The sequence below is a fragment of the Acomys minous genome, assembly GCF_964271855.1.
Source record: "Acomys minous genome assembly, chromosome: 5".
Classification (NCBI taxonomy): domain Eukaryota; kingdom Metazoa; phylum Chordata; class Mammalia; order Rodentia; family Muridae; genus Acomys; species Acomys minous.
This window is the reverse complement of record NC_140494.1, coordinates 94551197-94570544: the sequence shown is the minus strand read 5'-3', so window position 1 is coordinate 94570544 and position 19348 is coordinate 94551197. Positions and strand designations below refer to the sequence as shown.

Here is a 19348-nt window from a genome sequence, read left to right as displayed (position 1 = left end):
AGTCCTGGGCAAGAAGCAAGATTTGAAGGATCCAGACCACATCACATGCAGACTGGGGTGGTCCTCATGCAGAGATTACAGGTCCCCAGCCTGGATCTTGGGGCTTCCTCCTTTTGAATCCATGTCTTTCTGAGGCATCCTCCAAAATTCTTGAGTACCAGGATAAAAAGAAAACACTTCCCTGGGGCACGATGAGCCCATACGGTTTGTTTTCCAAGATGTAAAAGAAAGGCATTTCAGCCCTTCCGCAGATAAAAATAACTTGCCGTTGATTTTGAAATCCCTTTCATTTGTCTCCCACAGCCCAACACCGTACAATGGCACTTTGTGTGAGAGCCTTCTGAGTGAGTGAGCCGCCCTCTTCCCATTGCCTGCCAACAGCAGGAGGCCAGCAGAGGCCTTGGAGCCCTGTGCCATAGTGAGAGAGGACTTTGGGCTGCCCAACGTTGCTGTTGGACATCATTCAGAAGGCCTGGCTGGGCAGGGGCTGGGGGGAGCTTAGTGAAGAAAACAAACAGAGTAGGGAATAGTGGAAAATGCTGAGTCCCAGAGTTGGCAGGCACAGAGCTGGGAGCTGTTCTGCCCACCTGCAGCTGTGATGACCCACTGAAGGCCTGGGTGTGGGTGTCTGTGGCCATGCCCAGGGCCAGGAAGGAGGGGTCAGACCCTCCTCTCTCTGCAAAGAGGCCTTCTAGAGTCCTCATCCCATAAGTCCAGGAAAAACATGGCTCTCCAAAGGGAGAAAAGGCTCAGTAAGCATGCTTCTGATACACTGACCCACTTCCTTGCAGGCACTTGAGAGCCAACATGGACCAGACGACAATCACCATATCACTCCCCCATAGTCAGTATCATGATTCCTATTCAGAGATGATGAAAATAGAGAACGTAAGCAGCTTGTTGGGTCCCACAACTCACAAAAGACATGGTATGGATTTAAAATCATGTGGTCCCACTTCCAAGTGCCTACCCTTCAATGTGACTGCCACCTTTCTTTCACTTCTCTATTTTCCTCTTTAGAAATGCAAAGTGTTGAGACACTAAGAGAGTTGGGCCAATCACTGGTTGGCCATTCCCTCGGTTTCTGCTACACCTTTATCCCTGTACAACTTAGAGGCTGGAAAAACTGTGGGTCGAAAATTTTGTGGCTGAATTAGTGTCCTGGTTACAGGTGGTGGCCATTTCAGGCTTCATATCCCCTATTGTCTTGGCTAGGGTCACCCTCATAGATTCCTGGGAGTTTCCATTGTCCAGGTTTCTAGTTTGTCCCAGAGATGCTCTCCTACCATCACCAATTCCAGTTCTCTCTCCCCCTATCTTCCCCACACTTGATCTAGTTTGAGGCCCAGGCTATGAGAGCCCACCGCTGGCACTATTAATGATATTCTGCCATACTTGCAGACAAGAGCTTAGCACAACTGTCATCTGAGAGGATTCAGCCAGCAGCTGATGGAAACAGATGCAAAGACCCACAGCCAAACATTAGGCAGAGCTCGGGGAACCTTGTGAAAGAAGGAGAGAAAGGATTGGAGCCAGAGAGGTCAAGGGCACTACAATAAAACCTACATAACTAACTAACCTGAGCCCATAGGGCCTCATAGAGACTGGACCACCTATCAGAGAGCACGATTCGGACAGACCTAGGCCCCCCTGCACATATGTAACAGGTGTGCAGCTTGGTCCTCATGTGGGACCCATAACAGCAGGAGCAGGGCTGTCTCTGACCCTGCTGCCTGCCTTTCGATCACTTTCCCCTGAATAGGATGGCTTGTCTAGTTTCAATAGAAGAAGATGGCCCTAGTCCTACTACAACTTGATATGCCAAGGTGGGTTGACATCCGTGGGAGGCCTCCTCACCTCTGAGGAGAAAGGGAGGCAGGTTGGAGGGAGGGGAGAGGAGAGGGAGGCACTGAGAGAAGAGGAGGGAGCAGAAACACTGACAGGGATGTTATGTAAAGTAAATAAATTAGTGAATAAATGGGAAAAAGACACTAGGAGAGAAAAAGCAAGATGAAGAATAAACAGATGGATTTAGAACAGAAAGGAAAATTCACCAAGGGCTAGAATGTTCCAGAGTCTCTAAAAGTGGGAGGTTATTAGTTCAGAGGAAGGTGCATGAGAATAAGTACCAAGATGGCAGATACCCTGTTTTGGAGGGAAGATATAACAGTGCTGGTCAGGAACACTAGCTCTCCCTTATGTCCCCAGTAGGATTCTGGGAATGTGCTTGGGTTCACTTGCCAAACGTGGCTGGGCAGCTCTCTGTGGAACAGAAACAAGCTAAAAAAAATGAATATCAACCTTCTCTTGTTCTTCTAATTACAGCCTGGGTAGAAGACGCACTGGATGTGGGGGGGGGGGTAGTACCCTTGCCCATTCTGAGAGGAGGAAAGAACGGGCTGATTCTTTGTTGGGTACAATTAAAGGGACAAGTTTTCAGCCTTTGTTAGATCCATAGGATGACCTTGAAGCCAGTCACCAGCAAGCAATGTGACTAGCCTCCTAAACTCTTAGACCCTTCATTTATGTGGTGATAGGATTGGGATTTATCTCTAATGTCCTTTCCAGACCTAAAAATCCTTATTCTGATGATACTGGGACCCAGGGAGAGAGAGGACACTGCCATCTTTACATACCTTGCATGGTTAGAACCGTGCCACAGCAGCGTCCATCTCCTCCACACTAACCCGTCAGCAGGGCCTCCATCCCACCACCTCAGGAGCTTTCTGGTGTGCCAACCTCTCTTTAGATGAGCCAACTAGTTTTCCAGCCTGCCTCCCTCCTCCAGCCTGTCCCCTCTGATCTGCCCTTTAGAGTCAGAGTGACTTTTCTAAGCACAAGGCAGGACACGCGGCTACCCCGACCCCGCGACACACCCCCCCAGAGTGCGTAGATACTCTACCTTGTGCCTCTTAGGGACTGTCATACAGGATCACTTCCTGCCCGTCTCTTGTGACCTCAAACCTCTGCTTCTGCAGCTTTTGCAGCTTCGGCTCTATCCTGCCAATTTCTGGTTTCTCTCATAGGTTGTATATTTTTACTCTCTACCTCAGCCACTTCTATTCCCACCTACCTGGGTTCTTCAACCATTCAGGCTATGAAATCCCTTCACGCTCCTTTCCTCTGTGTTGATCTCATTGGAAAGAAATCCTCCTTTTGTATCTAACGTTTAGTTTCAAAAAAAAAAAAAAGTAGATTAAATGAACAAGCCGTGTGTCTCCTTTCTTCTTACGGCCTCCTAAGCACAAGGCATTGTCGTCCCCGGAGCAGATGAACAGTGAGTGTTGGTTGTGGGAATCATTACACTGTGCCGTTATTACAAAGGATGGCTTCTAGCTGAGATCTCATAAGCCCTGCAAGTTTGTTTTCTGCACAGTGGAATATAGTAGGACTTCCCTCTAGCAGTGGGTCTCAGCTTCCCATTCGTTCTTTAGGTGACCTCGACACTTAGCGGAATAGCGAATCCATCAGAGCTAATACAAATAATTACCAGGATTGACACTAAATCATCTAGGGATGAGCTTAGGCCAGGAGGTATTACCTGGAAATCAGGTGACAGCCAACCCAAGTGTGAGAACAAGGACATGAGAGAATATGGAGAGAATCAGGTTTGCATTCTTAGCACCAGTTCTGTCACCACTGGGATAATTGTTGGAGGATACAAGTCATGTGTTCCTGCTGCAGTCTCAAATCATGTGTGCCCATTGAAAGGATTGTATAACATGAGTTAAAGGCCATTTGGACTCTAAAACTATAGAATCTGAGATTTCTAGAATTCTGCTCCTCAACCATCATTCTTGTAGGAGTGTCTATCTGAGGGTCCACAGTCCAATGTACTAAGTGACTGTGTTCCATTCCAGAAATTATAAGTTTAAAACATTCTAAGATTTCGGTGGGTATTTTTATAATTTGATTTTTATTTCTTGTAACATATTGACCATGAGCTTTGTAGGTAATAGGTCAGAAGAGTAGACACCCCTGCATGGCTTAGCCACTGTTGGGTTTACCAAGGAGACCTTTCAAAATACTATGGAAGAAAAAACGGCTGCCAGAAGCAGCCACCGAGGATGATGCTCAGACACTGAGATGATCCCAGAGTCCCTAAATCATGTGGTCCCTTTAGTTTTAATTCTGTCCTTGTTGTCTGGACTTTGGAATTTGAGTCATCACTTACAACAGCAGAGAGAAGACTATCTGGAATTTGCACCCAGAATTCTGATGTAGAATTTCATCACAGGGTCCTAAAGCAATGAACATGCGTGCACGACCACCATCATACAGATGGCACATTTGAATTCTCCAGTGCTCTATGAAGGGGCATAAAAAGAATGACTTTTAAGTTCCTTGGGTACCAGGACACAGGTATGATTCTTGGCTCTGGAGAAAGAAGATGCCTGAATGAATGTCTGCTACTCCAAACACCAGCCATTGTCTACCCTCAGACCTATTAAAGACGTATATATACTAGTATACAAAATATATACAGATGTGGCTGTATGTCCCCAATTAAAGGACCACCTTTACTTGTGCATTGTGCACAGATATTTGTGAACTTCCTATTCCCACAGAAGTCAGAAAATTTGAAACAAGAGTAACCTAAAAGGTATCTTGGAAGAGAGGCAATCTCTCAATTCAGTCGTTGTCAGGGATTGGTCTGTGGTTAAATTGAGTTGTTTCCTTTTTTTCCTTCCTCCTTTTCTTGGCATTGTCAGGACCTTTTGTATGGCAGACAAGTGCTCTATCACTTAGCTACATCCTCAGCCCTGTGCTAGGTCTTGAACTTTCTGTCTCAGACATCTGTGAGTCCAGCTACCATTTCTTATGAACTCTGCACAATTTCCAAAGTCCACAGAAGGACCCTAGTGCTGCTTCTCCTTTAGTTTGAAGAAGTCTTGCATCAACAAGTCAACCTCAGACCAAGCTAATTGTTACCATTGGTGGTGTGGCCTGGCCTGTGAGAACTGGTGCCATTTCTTCAAGTATCTGTGTTCTCTTGTCATTTCCAGGTACACCTTGGGAACAGAACTTGAAGGGTTAGCTGTAGCCTCCCATTTGTCTATACAGAAGTTGCAGTGGCCTGCTATGTGGTGGCTCAGATCCAATGGTTCGAGCTGATAGTGTCAAACAGAGGACGCAGAGGAGACACGGGCCTTCTCTTGACCTTAGTAATTACCACAAGGGATTGCTGAAATTGTCCTTGCCGCTTTATGTCCTATCACAGGCAATGACCAGAGCCAACACAACATCAAAGTCCTGGGTAATGCTGTGGCCAAGAGTATCAGAGCCTGAACAACAGTGATGAGAGATTAGACGCAGGTCTGTAAACTCCCTGAAGGCTTTGGGAATTGGGGAGCACGTCACAAGACCTGGCTGCTGTAGATTTCCTCTTGCCGCTGTGGGCAGATGGTCACTGCTATCATGACTTTGGACGTCAGCACAAAGAGCTATGCCAGCCAACTGAAAAGAGTGGCCTTCCCAGGATAGACATATTTGCCAGGAAAATGGAAACAAAGGAGGGGACTGGGACATTAAGCAAAACAGGAAATGGCATATACCCAAATGCTGAGGCCAGGTCCACTTTGTCCACTAACCTGGCTTCTGAACTCTCAATTAATGGGTGTGACCGCCTAATTTAGTCTTGGGATTTTTCACCAATTGATCAACACTGCTGAAATTAAACCCCTGGGATAACTGCCTTATTGCAACGGGCACCAAGAAAATGTTTTTCTCCTGTTAAGCACTGCTTTTTAGGACCAGGTGGGTTTTTTATAGCATGGAGGGATTCCTTTGGGTGATGTGAAACCAAGAGTAAGCTCAGCCAATACTGCACAGCCAGGGTTGGTCCTGGAGCCAGTTCCCAGGTGTGTCAAGGGTCCTCTTAATCTCAAAGAAGAGCCTCTGTACAGGCGGACCACATTACCAACCACCTCCAGGGTGGACTCTACAAAAAAGGAGAGGTCAGAGAGGATTTTGAAGGCTGAAAAGCATCCTTGCTGAAAGAAGACTTTTGTGTTCTTCTGTGTTTAGAGGATGAAGTGTACCTCTTAGTACCAGGACTGTGGATCCCACAGACAGCGAGCCATCTCCATCTGTACTCAAAACAAGCCTTTCAAGCTCTATGGCAACCACATGGCATAACGGAAAGAACAAGAAACCAGAAGTCCGATGGCTCTCTGATGACCCTGATGACCTTTGTACTCTCTTCCAGCAGAGTTTTGTGAATTCAATTAAGTTTCATGTCAAATAAACAGGAGTTGAGGGTAGATATCTACATAAGAGCCAATGACTCAGATTCTACAGGGAATAAGGAAGCATGTGGATGCATGGGGCTGGCCCACTGGGGATGAAATAGGTTCCTATTCATCCAGGGGAGATAGCCTCTTCAGTGCCAGTGCAGAGCCACACTCTGTATCAGGAGGAAATTCACTTGGGCTGACTAAGTGGGTTCCAGACATTGAAGGACAAATGAAGCATCTTAGTCATGGGATGGTGTTGTGTCATCACTATCTTCTATGTTGGCCCTTATTTTACTCAAGCCACAACTCACACTCTCTTTTTAGGTTAAAATAATTACACTTCTCTATGTCAGAAAGCTCTTGCTATGGTTTGAATCTATCATCCAAAGACTCATGGGCTAGAAGTTGGGTTCTCAGTGTCATGGTGGGGCCTTTGAGAAATGGAGTCTCAGGAAAAGTGGTTACATCAGGAGGGCATGGCATCAGAAGGGATTCATACTGGTCTTGAAAAATGACTTAGTTCTCATGAGAGTTGTTATAAAAACAGTAAGTCTGGCCCTGGAATCCCTGTGGCTTCCTATTTCATCAGTTAAGTCTCTCTGTCCATACACCCCCCCCAACATGATGCCACCACCATTGGGTGCTCAGTAGAGGTCAAATACATAGGGCCACTAATCTTGGACATTGGGCTCCAGAACTACGAGCTAAAGAAAACTCTTTACCACTTACCTTAGTTATTTTGTTATAGCTACAGAAAGCAGATTAACATGTATCAGATAATCAACTAGGAGGAAGGGAGCATGTTCACAGCTTTGTTTCTGTAAAGATTTGCTATAATGTCATGGCAACAAGGATTCAAAACACTTGGCGTATCTTCTCCTCCTGTTACCTTCTGAATGCATGCCATGTCTGCACATCACCATCTTTTAAATGACTCTTCTTTCTCCATCTCCTTTTACCATACCTCACACCATTTCTTTCCACAGTGGCTTCCAGAGTCTCACTGGTGTCATTAACAGAGAGCCAAGGACCAATTGCCTGAGCATCTCCCATTGGAAATGTGGCTTCTAGCTGTAGAAAGGTCTACGCTGACTTTACTCACATGGGTTTAATGTGGTCTGCATGGCAGTCAGATACCCTCAGAGGTTAACAGCGGCCTGGAGCACCTTTTGCACAAAGTCTTGACTGAGGCTGGAATCCATTCTCTGCTGTACAGTTTATTCAGGGACAGAGGATCTCAGACGTGGGTTCGGTTGGCTTGGGAGTAGTGCCTTTGCCCAGGTTTGCAGCTAAAAAGCACAAAATCTCCAGCTCCACTGTCCCCTGTGGCCTCCCACAAAATCTGTCCGTGAATAGTGGTGGCTTCACCAGGTTCCCAAGGCCAAAGCCATTCTCCTGGCCAACTGGGCTCCCTCACCACTAGACCACACAGTCCACATTTAACATGTGCTCAGCAAACCTCAAGTTCCAGGGCTGAAGACACAGATTTTCCAAAAACAGAGTTCTCTTTGTGAACAATTCAGCAAAAAAAAAAAAAAAACCTCTCTTTCCAGCTGTGAGTTGGGATTCATGTGGCAAATGTTGGTGTTAATTAAAAACATCCACCTTCTACAGTTTCAACAAGAAAAGAGCAGTATGCAGAACGCAGCACTAAGCACTCCTCCCCCAAACACTTGGACGTCTGTATTCTATTCACGACATAGGTTGGAAGGGCTCTAACATATACTACCATTCCTGATTCCCAGCCGCAGTGCAAAGGCCGGGGCCAACGAGAGGGAGAGCACAGCTTTTACCAGGAGAAACCGAACACCAGGGTCTGTCTATGTAAATATCAGGAACTGTATGTGGCTGGGCTGCAATCAATGGCTACCTAACAGTCCTTAAATTCTTTCTTCACATGGCTCATAGGCCTTCAGACATGGACAATGAAGTCTGACAAGGCAGGAGGCATCCACAAAGGATGAGACAAACAATATGGGTAATCAGTGGGACACTAGGCCTGTGTACCTATATCCCCAGCCCTTTTTGAGGCGATCTTTATCTAGAATGATCCCAAGCTGCAGGATCTAGAGAACTAAGCCATATTTCTTTTGTGCTTTTCTCTCGTTGATTAATTTCTCCTAATTTTCCCATGATGTAGACAGGAAAGAATCAAGCCAGAGCCACCTCGCGTTATGAATGAATTCTTTGTTTCTTTAATTTCACACAGTTTAAAATACAATATGAAATCAGGCTACAGTATATAAAAAACTTTCCAGCAAAATGATGTGCCAGCATCAGCTACTAAAAGAAACGAACAAAAAACTCCCCCATAAGAATTTTTTTGCATTTGTTTTTTTAAAAAAAAACATATAAAACACTTACATCGCTACATCTCTAAGCTACCTCAGTTCTGATTTTTAAAAAGCACCTGCTTTTCTTTTTTAAATCTTGCTTTTAAATTTTCAGCATTTAAAAAATATAAATTATATGAAAATACAAGTTGGAAAATAGTCAAACACAATATAACATCTTTTTACCCCAATAATTCTCAGCTTAAAAAAAAGTCTTCTTAAAAAAAAAATTCAATAACTGAGGCAGTATTCCTGATAGAGATAATTTCATTTAACATATATACTTCATATATGCATTTTGTGGTTCCTTGAAACTTCTTTGGAATGTATGTAAGAGTTCAACAAATTTATATAGACCCCAACAGAGAAAGCAGCATGCACAGCATGACTAGAAGACAGAAGGTGTGATTTCACCATGAAGGTTAATGCTTTAAAACCCAGAGTGTTGGTCTCCAAAGTGAGGAAGAGCGCCTCTGATCTAGAATCCTTCCACCAATCTCTAGGGCCACAAAAATCAGAGCTCTACATAGGGAGGAACACCCCCTCCCCCAATCCCTGACTCTGAGCCAAAAGCCAACCACATAGCTTAAAGCATCTCTCTGGGAAAGCAAGTGTATCACCCACTAGATCAGATTTGTTCCCCCTTCCTTGGAAGTTAATGTGTTTAAAGAGCATCAATGCAACAATGCTGCTACATTTCCAGTGTATATGCCACCCACCACTCTTCCTGGGATGGTCTCTGGCCTTTGGACAAAAGGGAGAAAAGCATCTGGCCAGATGGACAACACAAAGCTGTCTGACTAATACACTATCTACAAATCCTGAAAATGGTGGACCTAGGGAGAAAGGGCATCCTGGCAAGTGAGCAAGCTGAGGAGTGTGGGAAGGCACTTCCTTCCACCGTCTCTCTACAGGACTGCAGGTGTTAGAAGGGAAGCATGGTGTCTTGGGAAAGTGATGTTTTTAAAAAGCCTTGTTGCAAACAGCAAGCAATGAATGACATTGGCCCTGGCTGTACTCTTTCACCATTACGGAAATGTGAACAGACTTAAGCAGAAAATTCAGTACTATTTCAGCTGCAGATTTACAGACATGTACACACACACAGACACAGACACACACACAGACACACACACACACACACACACACACACACACACACACACACACACACACACTGCCAGTGCCCAACAAAGACCACATAATTAAGAGAAAGCAACACAATCCAAAACGATCCCACCTAGCACTCCCTGAGCAGCTCCTAAATATTTTGAGAGCTTCATTAAGGCACCTGCATCTGTAAGATCAACACACATAGCCGGGGTGTTTTGCCTTTGCTTTCCTTGTGTGGATGCTGCAACCCATCAGCACAGAACACCCACGGACAAGAGTTGTATTCTTAGTAATTCAAGGCCTGCAAGAGAATCTGGGAGTCGAGCCCCTCAGTTCCTATGAAGATGAAACAAGGTAGTTATGATTACATTTTCTTAGCTAAATCCCCCAAAAGGGTCAGCCTGGAGATGCCCGTCTCAATCAACTGCCTCTTTTCTCTCATACAAGTCTACTATCTCATCCAGGCATGTATACAGTGGAGGGGATTCTAATGATAACAGGCACGTTTCCTTGCTTTGTGTTTATGCCCAGTGCTTCATTTCCAGGTCCCCTCCCAACCGGCAGGAAGATGACTGCCTCAATTAACTCTTTGTATTTAAACTCTGAGAAAAACCAAAGCGTATATACTTAAACATCTCGGGCCTCCTTATTATCTCTGCCAAGCTCCTTCCCTTGTATTTTCTCAGTTAAGTCATTCCTCGTCTGCAGCTGACCTTCATTTGCCCCCTGCCAAGATAACAGGTCAAGCTGGGGGTTCCAGCACTCTCTACCACTTCCTCTGCATGCAGCTTCACCTGAAATCCTACCTGACAAGCTCTTCGAAGGAAAGCCCCTTCCCAAAGGAGGCCAAGACACATGCTACTGAAATACCCTCTTAATTTCAGTGGCCTCTGAACCCCAGCAAGCCTGGACTCTCTAGATCCATGTTGCAATGTCTGAAATTACACTTTCATTCACCTATCAGAAAGCTGTTACATTCCACTCTACTGAATAATGAGGTGTGGCTGGGGGGGGTGTGGGGGGGGGAGGGGCTGCAGTGTGGGATGCCGTGGAAACAAGACACAGAGGAGAAATTGTAGAGCGTTAGTTAGGAGTGGCATGCATTCAGGGTTACTTAAGACCTGATGGGTAATGCCCGTGCAGACAGCTCTTATTCTGAGTCATCTGTTTCGGGTAGAGATTTAACCCCAAACCAGGTGGATCTTCCCCCCTTCCATTTCCTTTCCAAGGCTTTTTAACAGTGTTCCTATGTTGACAACAGTCCCAAATCAGAGCTGCAAAATACATTCAGTGCAAAGGCTTAATGCCCCTCCTCCAGCACTAAGTCCAAAGCCTGACAGTCCTCTAAAGGTTTTTTACTAACTGCAGGTGGAATTCACACGCACAGTTCCCCTGCCCCCAAATCAGCATTCCTTTCCTTTAGCTGTAAGTCAGATGAGTTTTGGGTCTCTGATCTCAGTTCAGAGCTTTGATTTTCCAATAGGGTCTATATAAACAGTTGCCTTTCGCTGTGACAGAATCCTCAGCCAGCAAATAACAACAACAAACTCACAATACTGCAATACTGAGACCACCTTAGAGCTTAAGACGATTTTTTTTTTAAGAAAAAAAAATACTGGCACAAAATTTAATAAAATAAACTTCAACATAAAAACAGTTTTGGACCCCTTCCATTGATGTCCACCTTTTTTTTTCAAAAGGTAGAAAGGTTAATAATTCCTGTGTTTAGTAATTCCCCTGAAGAAAACTCTTTTTATCCCGCCCTCCAAACTGATGGATTTCCATCAGTCTCACCACTCTTGATGTGACAATTCCTCCACTAATAAATCCATAACTCAGGATGGACATTTTTCTTAGATTAAAAAACAAAAGGATAACTTGATACATTAGTTTCTTCCTCCTGCAAGCGAGGTCCATCAAGCTCCTGAGAAGACCTTTTTCTCTTTCCTGAAAAGCTGCTCAGGAACTTCTTGCCCCACCCACCCCACAGGTGCTGACTTTCTCTTTCCAGCCTTGCCAACGGCCAATGGAATATAGCTGCAGTTCCCTTAGCTCCCACCCCTGAATGTGAAAAATGAGTTCTGGAAAATAAAACATAGAATAACAATTAAGAATTAAGAGCCCAACCAACACGGTTGTCCTTTGAGAGGTCTCAACAGGGTTTCCCCCGCCCCTTCTGTGTCCATCACTCATCAGCGTCTGGCTTTACATCCAACATGGCATGCAGCTCCTCAGGGGTGTATCCCAGTAGGCTCTGCAGGTCACAGACAAAGCGGTACACGTAGCGTTTCCCCGCCGTCTTGTGGATGATATTTTTGTCATAATAGTAGCGGAGGCCACGGCTCAGTTTCTCATAATTCATCTTAGGTTTGTTTTTCCTCTTTCCCCATCTCCTGGCCACCTGAAATAAAACAAAATTAAATAGAATTGTGCAATAGCCTGAAGGATAGATACCAGAATACATGTAGATACATCTTTTCACACCCATCATGACCCATGGTCAAACACAATGATTAGAAATCTGTATGTGTACATACTTTTGAGCTATTCCCTCTGAATTACATTTTCTTTTCAAAATATATTTTTAATTGTTCACAGTAACTGTGCATAGAATGTGCAGTTAGGAACCACGGGCATTCAGAGATCATTTCAGAAACATGTGGGTAGTACAATGCGACATTTTAATACAACTACACATTGTGTAATCATCAGATCAGTCTAAATGGTATGTCTTCAATCATAGACATTGGCCATTACCTTCTGAGGACTGCTCAAGATAACTTGCATTAGCTATTCTGAAATATGTGATTAATGTTCTGTAGCCACCCTACAGTACTACAGAAGTTTCAACGTTGCCTCTTCCTGTCACAGCATCCTTGGATTCATTAACTAACTGTCTCTCCATCCCCTTGCCCTCCCCCTGCCCATGTGCTGATAGTCACTATTTTATTCTCATCTCCTATGGAGGCAGTAATTTAGTTGCTACAGGTAAATGAGAATATGTGCCATCTTTCTAAGCCCCGTGTGCTCCTCTTACAAGAATGCTGTCCCTATTCCATACATCTTCCTGCAGTAGAACTCCTAAGCTCTAGTTTTCAAGTGTTGGACTTGATTTAATTTTTTTACACTGATGAAAACACAGTGACTCCAAACTCCTATGGGATAGGGTTAAAATACTTGATATTTTAAGGGGAAAAAAGAGCCACAGTACAGACGTCCCTCTAGCCCACATGATAAGCAACTATCCTTAATTTTAAAGCACAAAACTGGACAGGAAGGTAAGGACAGGAGGACGGAGATGCTGCCTCTGTATTCACCAGCAGAAGTATTCTTTCTGTACCAGGGCGCAGACACTTTCTCCTGTCTGCCAGAAGAGAGATCTCCTCTCTCATATATATTGATGTTTTGGCAACAGAATCAGGTGGCACAGATCAACCACTTAATAAGCACTCTGGGATGCAAGGATGAACAAAGTAAATGCATCTTTCAAGGCCTCTCAGATTCTAGCCCGGGGCTAGAAAGAGGGAAAGGACAGGACCAAGTGTATATCAGAAACTTAGATACACGTTGGTTTAATGGACAGGGTACACGCTTTCTGTTCTGCCAGTGATGGAACCAGAGCTCAGAGAGGCTGAACCATTTGTTCTAGGTCACACAAGCAGCAAGAAGCAGTGCTGAGCTAGTAATCCAGGCCCATAGGATCAAAATCCCAGGGGTTTCCCTCACCCTTTCTCAGCCCAGGAGTCCCAAGTCACTCACTTCTTACCTCATCTGGGTCAGAAAGCTTGAATTCCCAGCCATCTCCTGTCCAGCTGATAAAAGACTGACAAGACTTATCAGTGAGTAATTCCAGAAGAAACTGCCACAGCTGGATCGGCCCACTGCCTGGAAGCACAAGGCACAGTGAATCATTAACACCACATACTGAAGGCTCACAGTAGCTAGTCCCACTAGGCAGCAGCCTCTTGTCCCTCCTCTCAGCCTGTCTAGACAGAAGAAAACCAGGCAAGCTATGGCACCACGCAGGAGCAAGTACGCTGGGCTCAGAGAAAGTGAAGATCTTCCTTCCAAAAGAAAGGGAAAGTCACATAGGCTAATATGTCATTTGTCTTTTTTTTTTTTTATGAATTTCAGCATCTGCCTCTTTTAACTGCTATGCAAACTCTGGAAAGAAAATATGAAGTCTGTACTCACAGATGTTCTTGGCTTGTTTGTTTGTTTGCTCTGAGAGAGGGGCTCGCTATGTAGCCCTGGCTGGCCTAGAACTTGTACCAGGCTGACCTCAAAGTCAGAGATCCACCTGCCTCTGTTTCCTGGGTGCTGTGAGTAAAGAGTGTGCTGCCTTGTCTGTCAGGGGGTAGTTTGAGTGCCTTTAAGCACCTTTTCCACATTTGCCTCCGAAGAAAGGAAAGTCTGCCCAGTCCAGGCAGAAGTGAAAGTTCCAAAGTGCTTTCCACAGCAGGTGGTTCTGGCTTGGCCTGTGCTGCAGAAGGATCTATCTCTGTGCTTGGGTCCTCTCTCAAGGAACAGGCATTGTTGCCCTTTGTCATGACAGTTTTCTCTACTGTCACTCTGCCCCTGCCACTTGCAGGCCAGCAAGCAGGATGAATGGCACTGCCACTATGTGAGGAATTAGCTTCCCACCCAAGGGATCCTCAGAGGCAGGTAAGGACTGCCCTGTACTGTCTTCACAGACTGACTTTTCATTCATGTTCCTCTCACCTCTCCCTCCCTCTCCCTCTCCCTCTCTTCCTCTCTCTCTGTGTGCCTGTGTCTCCTCCTAGCTACCTGCACAAGTGCTTGACTCTACACAGCCTAGTGTACTTTAACAGCCAAAAATCTCTTATTCTGAAAGACTTGTTCTACAAATCTTCCTTTTATGTTATCTTTCTATTATAAAATGACAAGAAAACAATCCTATCTAATTTATGAGTGTGGCTAAATAAAAAACTATAGGTTCACCTCTCGGCATCTCTTGCTGTACACCGAACACTACACTTCATGAAATTAATGTTCTAATACTTAAAAATTTTCAATGTGTCTGCGCTACAGTAAACTGAGAATCAACAGGAAACTGGATTTAGAATTGTCTCCATCACACAAGAACTGTCCTTTCCACCCTGTAAGGCTCATCTCTTACTCCATCTTATACTGCTTCAAGGTGTGCCCACGGACAGTCCCACCTTAGCTGAGAGCGAGGCTCAGGCACCTTTACTGTTTCTAAGCTACTGGTATCAGAAAAGTAAAGCAGCTTTGCTCTGAGGTCAGACTCAAAACATCAGGGCCACTTTTCTCACCACCACAGGAGAAAACACCTAGGGCCATACACCAATGAGAGCAAAGAAGCTCGATGCCTCCAAAGCACACGCAAGCTTCATGTAGTAAAGAAACCAGCACTTCCTCACCACCCCGAGAACCTGCCTTCGGCTCTCTGAAGCCATCTTGCAAGATTCACAGTCAAAATAAAAGCATTCACCAAATGCCTTCCAAGCAAATGAGTTACCTGAAGAAACAACCCAGAGGGCTGGAAAGTCATTAGCTCCATATCTACATGCACTTATTACACAGGCTCATGTTTTGTGGGAACTGAGTTAGGTCAGCAGCCACTGTTACCTGTCTGAGCTCAGGAAGCTAAAGATGACAGTAGAGAGGCTGGCTGAGAAGCCACTCGCCATGACCTAGGAGGGAAGAAAGAAACTACTCTTGAGAAATGGGCTACTCTAGCCCTGGTGTCAATTATAAGTTTCCTGAGGATGCTCCTTAATGGTACATAGCCAACAGTGTCCCTGACAGACACCGAAGAGCTGACATCAGAGTGCTGTGATTGCCCTGTGTCAATACTACAGACCTCAGATATGAGAAAACCCCTAACACAAAATTAAGAGGAGTCACAGTTCACTGTGGCCATCACTTTACTAGACACAGTGATGTTTTACCGTCTGTTTGTGAATCCTCAGTGACTCTATGGGATAGATGCTGTTACTCATCTGTTGGTTTCTACCACTTTTCAGCCAGAAAAAAAACCCCAATGCACAACATAGCTATCTAAGTTGGGTAAGGCCATCCAGACAAGAGGTAGAAGAGCTGGGCCAAGACTTCAGACTCTTTAATACATTGTGCAAACCAAAAGCCATGCACCTAACTAAATTGCCTGCCTGCTTACAGTGACCCACATGCTAAGTGCATGTGGTTTTCAGGAGCCATATTCCTTGCATCGCATGGTAGTCATAGTACCCTTGAGAAGCATACCACCTATGAACTTGGGTACCTACCCCAACAAGTGATGCTGCCATCCCCAGCAGACCCCTTGCAGTGGCTAGGTTAGAACCTCTCTTGCACAGTCTTAAAAGACTCGGAGAGAGGCTGATAACATCAAGCTGAGGAAAGGGATTGAAATGTGGAAAGACCCAGGCAGGTACTAGTTGTTGACAGACGAGGTGGAGGCGCGGGTAACAAGCACATCTGCAGGTCCTAGAGAGGAAGGCTCAGGGGTACCACACAGTTCCAGCCCTTGGGGCTGGGATAGAAAAAAAAAAAAGGACTTCAAATCACATTATTATCAGGACCAGCTCAGGGGACAGAAGCAAATTTCCTACAGTGTTACCTAAACTTAAATGCCAATGAACTCCCTCCCACAGCCTATGTGCATCTGTCCACTGCTGCCTGAATATGGTTGGGGACAGGTGAACCCCTGCCTGAGAAGCTTCTTCCCCCCCTCACTGTTAGTTTTCCTATATTTGGAGGGAATATAAAAATGTTAACTCTGGGCATTGGTAACCCACCTCCTAGGATCAGCTACTTTTGCAATCTTTTATTCTAGATACACCAGAGAGAAGAATGGATGAAAGAGGGAGGGCAGGTGCCTAAGGTGAGCACAGGAGCTTGAAAGATAAGACATGTCTCTGCTTCGCTGAGCGGTGATGCCTATGCGCATCTCAAGTCTCCTTCCTGGGATTCTTGCAGAAAACATAGGTCCACTGACCCATGTGCTTCTGACAGCCCACGGGAGTTTAGGTGTGCTGGCATACATCCGTGTGTGATCCTAGCACTCAAGCGAGAGAACCAGAGGTGAGAATTCAAGGCCAGCCTGGTCAATGTAGCAAGACTCCTTCCCACCCCACAGGACGGGATAAGAACCTACACACTGTTGTGCCCAATGAGACAATTCCGTGGTTGGTCCCAAGACTTCCCCACTGGAGCCTTTTCACTGACATCTACACATTGCCCTTCTGTTGGAGAGAACGACAGAAGGAGGAAGGGTATGGAACTGCGGCTTCCGGGTTATCTTGTTCCTCAATGGTACCACAAGGACCCTGCTCCTACAGCAACGCATCAGCCTCGTTTCACTTCTGGGGCACACATGGAGGCACAAACAGTAAGACAGCCCTGGGTTTGTAATACTCACTGGCTTTGCATATCTGCCAGCCATATCCACGTCCACACCCCAGACTCATGAAGGAGACCTGCAGTCCCTGTTCCAGGTCTCCTGAGGACATTTCTGGACTGCTTAGCCTGTTCACACCCTCGGCTCCAGCCTCTTTCCTTCGCCCTTGCTCCAACATGCTCTGAAATTTCAAAGCTTCCTCAATGTTCTCTTCCTGATCCTGGCCCTATCCACCTACCCAAATGGACTGTGGTGCTAGTGAACCTCTGCACACCCCCCACCCCCAGAGCAGAAACTGGTACTAAGAATAGCGCCAGTCATGGGAAAGAGGAGCTCACATGTTAAATGTGACTCACAATGGCAGGCCTGTCTGGGGCCCCCGAGGCAGTCAACGGCGCCCTTCACCATGCTGCCCCGCGGTGTCACACATCAGGAATCCAGTGGCATCACTGGGAAACTATGTTGCTCCAGTGGAGCTCAGAGCCACAACAACAGAAGGGTCCCTGTTAGAAGGAGGTCTTCCACCGGCAGGGCATGAAGGAGTGCAGGGCACACACCCACAGGCCCAGCTCCCATCGTGCTCCCATCTCTTGAGTGGACTTCATATGCCCTGCTCTGTCCTCTTGCAGCTACCACAGCTAGGGAATTTCCTGACTGCTTTTTCTTCTCAGATGAGAGGAAAGTCCTCACACAACGGCTGCAGTCCTAGTTTGTGACGCGCAGTCCAGACTTGGAAGAAGTGCATGGAGTGGCCTGGGCTAGTGGACAAAGAAGGCCAAGCACGCTGCCCCCCAGCGGACTCTAGAGAGGCCACAAATCAGAGGCAGCTTCACACAAAGGCCTGCTCATCTGGCTCATATTTTATGTTCCTTGTCTTTATCTAGAATTTGTAAGGCCCACCACCTATGTCTATGAGGCATGACTACTGATGCCTCCTGCATTTTGGCCACTGACTCTGAGGCTAAAAATGGAATCTAAGCTAGGAACAGACTTTATTAAAGTGTGTGCACGCACATGTGCATATGTCTGGCTTTTTTGGCTGTGGTTTTCTGTTTGTTTTTTTGGTTCCTGGCGCATACAGAACTGGAGACTAAACCTAGGATCCTGCACATGCAAGGCAAGTTTTTTAAATTTTTTTTAAAATTTTTTTATTTAATTTTTATTTTATGTGCATTGGTGTGTGGTATCAAACCCCTTGCTATTGGAATTACAGACAGTTGTGAACTGCCATGTGAGTACTGGGAATTGAACCCGGGTCCTCAGAAGAGCAGACAGTGCTCTTAACCACTGAGCCAACCGAGCCACGCCCTCGGCTATTTATTTACTTATCTATTTATACACCTATGCATGCACTTTGAGACATGCTCTCACTAAAGCTGCCCAGGCTTGTAATCCTCCTGCCTCATCCCTCCGATTAGTTGAGATTACAGACCTGTACGAGTAAGATCAACTACTTCCGACCTGATAGTGTCGGCCTCATTCTTTCTGTTTCCCATGGCAGTGACCTCAACCCTGGAGGGGGGGGGGAGGGAATCACAATTAGACTTCAGGTTCTCCAACCCCTTCCTTGTTTCCACGTCAACTATAGTTCAGACCTAGCACCCATGCCTGGTAGGAGACTAACACAAGACAGATGACGTCACCCAGATGGAGTCAACACTCGACAGCTGCTGTTGTGGCAGACTACTCATTTTTCAGCTATCTACCCATCTATATATCTACTTATCTATCTATCTCTGTGTGGGGGAGGGGGTGAACAAATGTGTGCACGTCCGTGGAGGAAAGGAGATTAGCTTCAGATGTCATACTTAGAAAAGCCCACCTCTGCACCGCTCTGGAGCTCACTACTTAGGCTAGGCCAGCTGGCCGGAGAGAACCAGGGCTCCTCCTGTCTTCTCCTCCCCAGCACTGAGATTTCAAATGTGCACCAACACGCCATGCGTTTTTTGTTTGTTTGTTTGTTTGTTTGTTTTAAGTAGGTACCACAGATCTGGGAGCAAACTCACTTCCTCATGCTTGGGAGGCAACCGTTTGCCAACTGAGCCATCTGCCCATCTCCCCAGCCATGTTCATCATGGTTGCTAAAACAAAGACTTGAGAGTTTCCTCAAGGCTCATCTAGCTCTCATCATTGGAATATGTGCTTCCAGGAAAGTCTCTTTTCTCATTCCTGAAGCCTAGGGCAGCACCCGACCAGCACACAGCTCCCCACCAACAATGTTAATACTATGTGTTTTGTCAAATGCCTCCAGTTTTGTGTCCATGTGCTTGCAGTGCCAGGCA

The 19348-nt window shown here is 45.8% G+C and overlaps 1 protein-coding gene across 4 annotated transcripts in view; it reads right to left on the bottom strand.

The window, feature by feature from the left end:
- Positions 1 to 8403: 8403 nt before the first annotated feature.
- Positions 8404 to 19348, bottom strand: part of ETS1 (ETS proto-oncogene 1, transcription factor) — a 122872-nt gene continuing 111927 nt past the window's right edge. For all 4 annotated transcript variants that reach the window (XM_084781557.1, XM_084781559.1, XM_084781560.1 and 1 more), the window contains 2 exons: positions 13449 to 13567; positions 8404 to 12083 (listed from right to left, as the gene is read on the bottom strand). In XM_084781557.1, the coding sequence (XP_084637683.1) occupies positions 11868 to 12083; positions 13449 to 13567 (335 nt within the window). In that variant the 3' untranslated portion in view covers positions 8404 to 11867. The remainder of the gene's footprint in view (positions 12084 to 13448; positions 13568 to 19348) is intronic.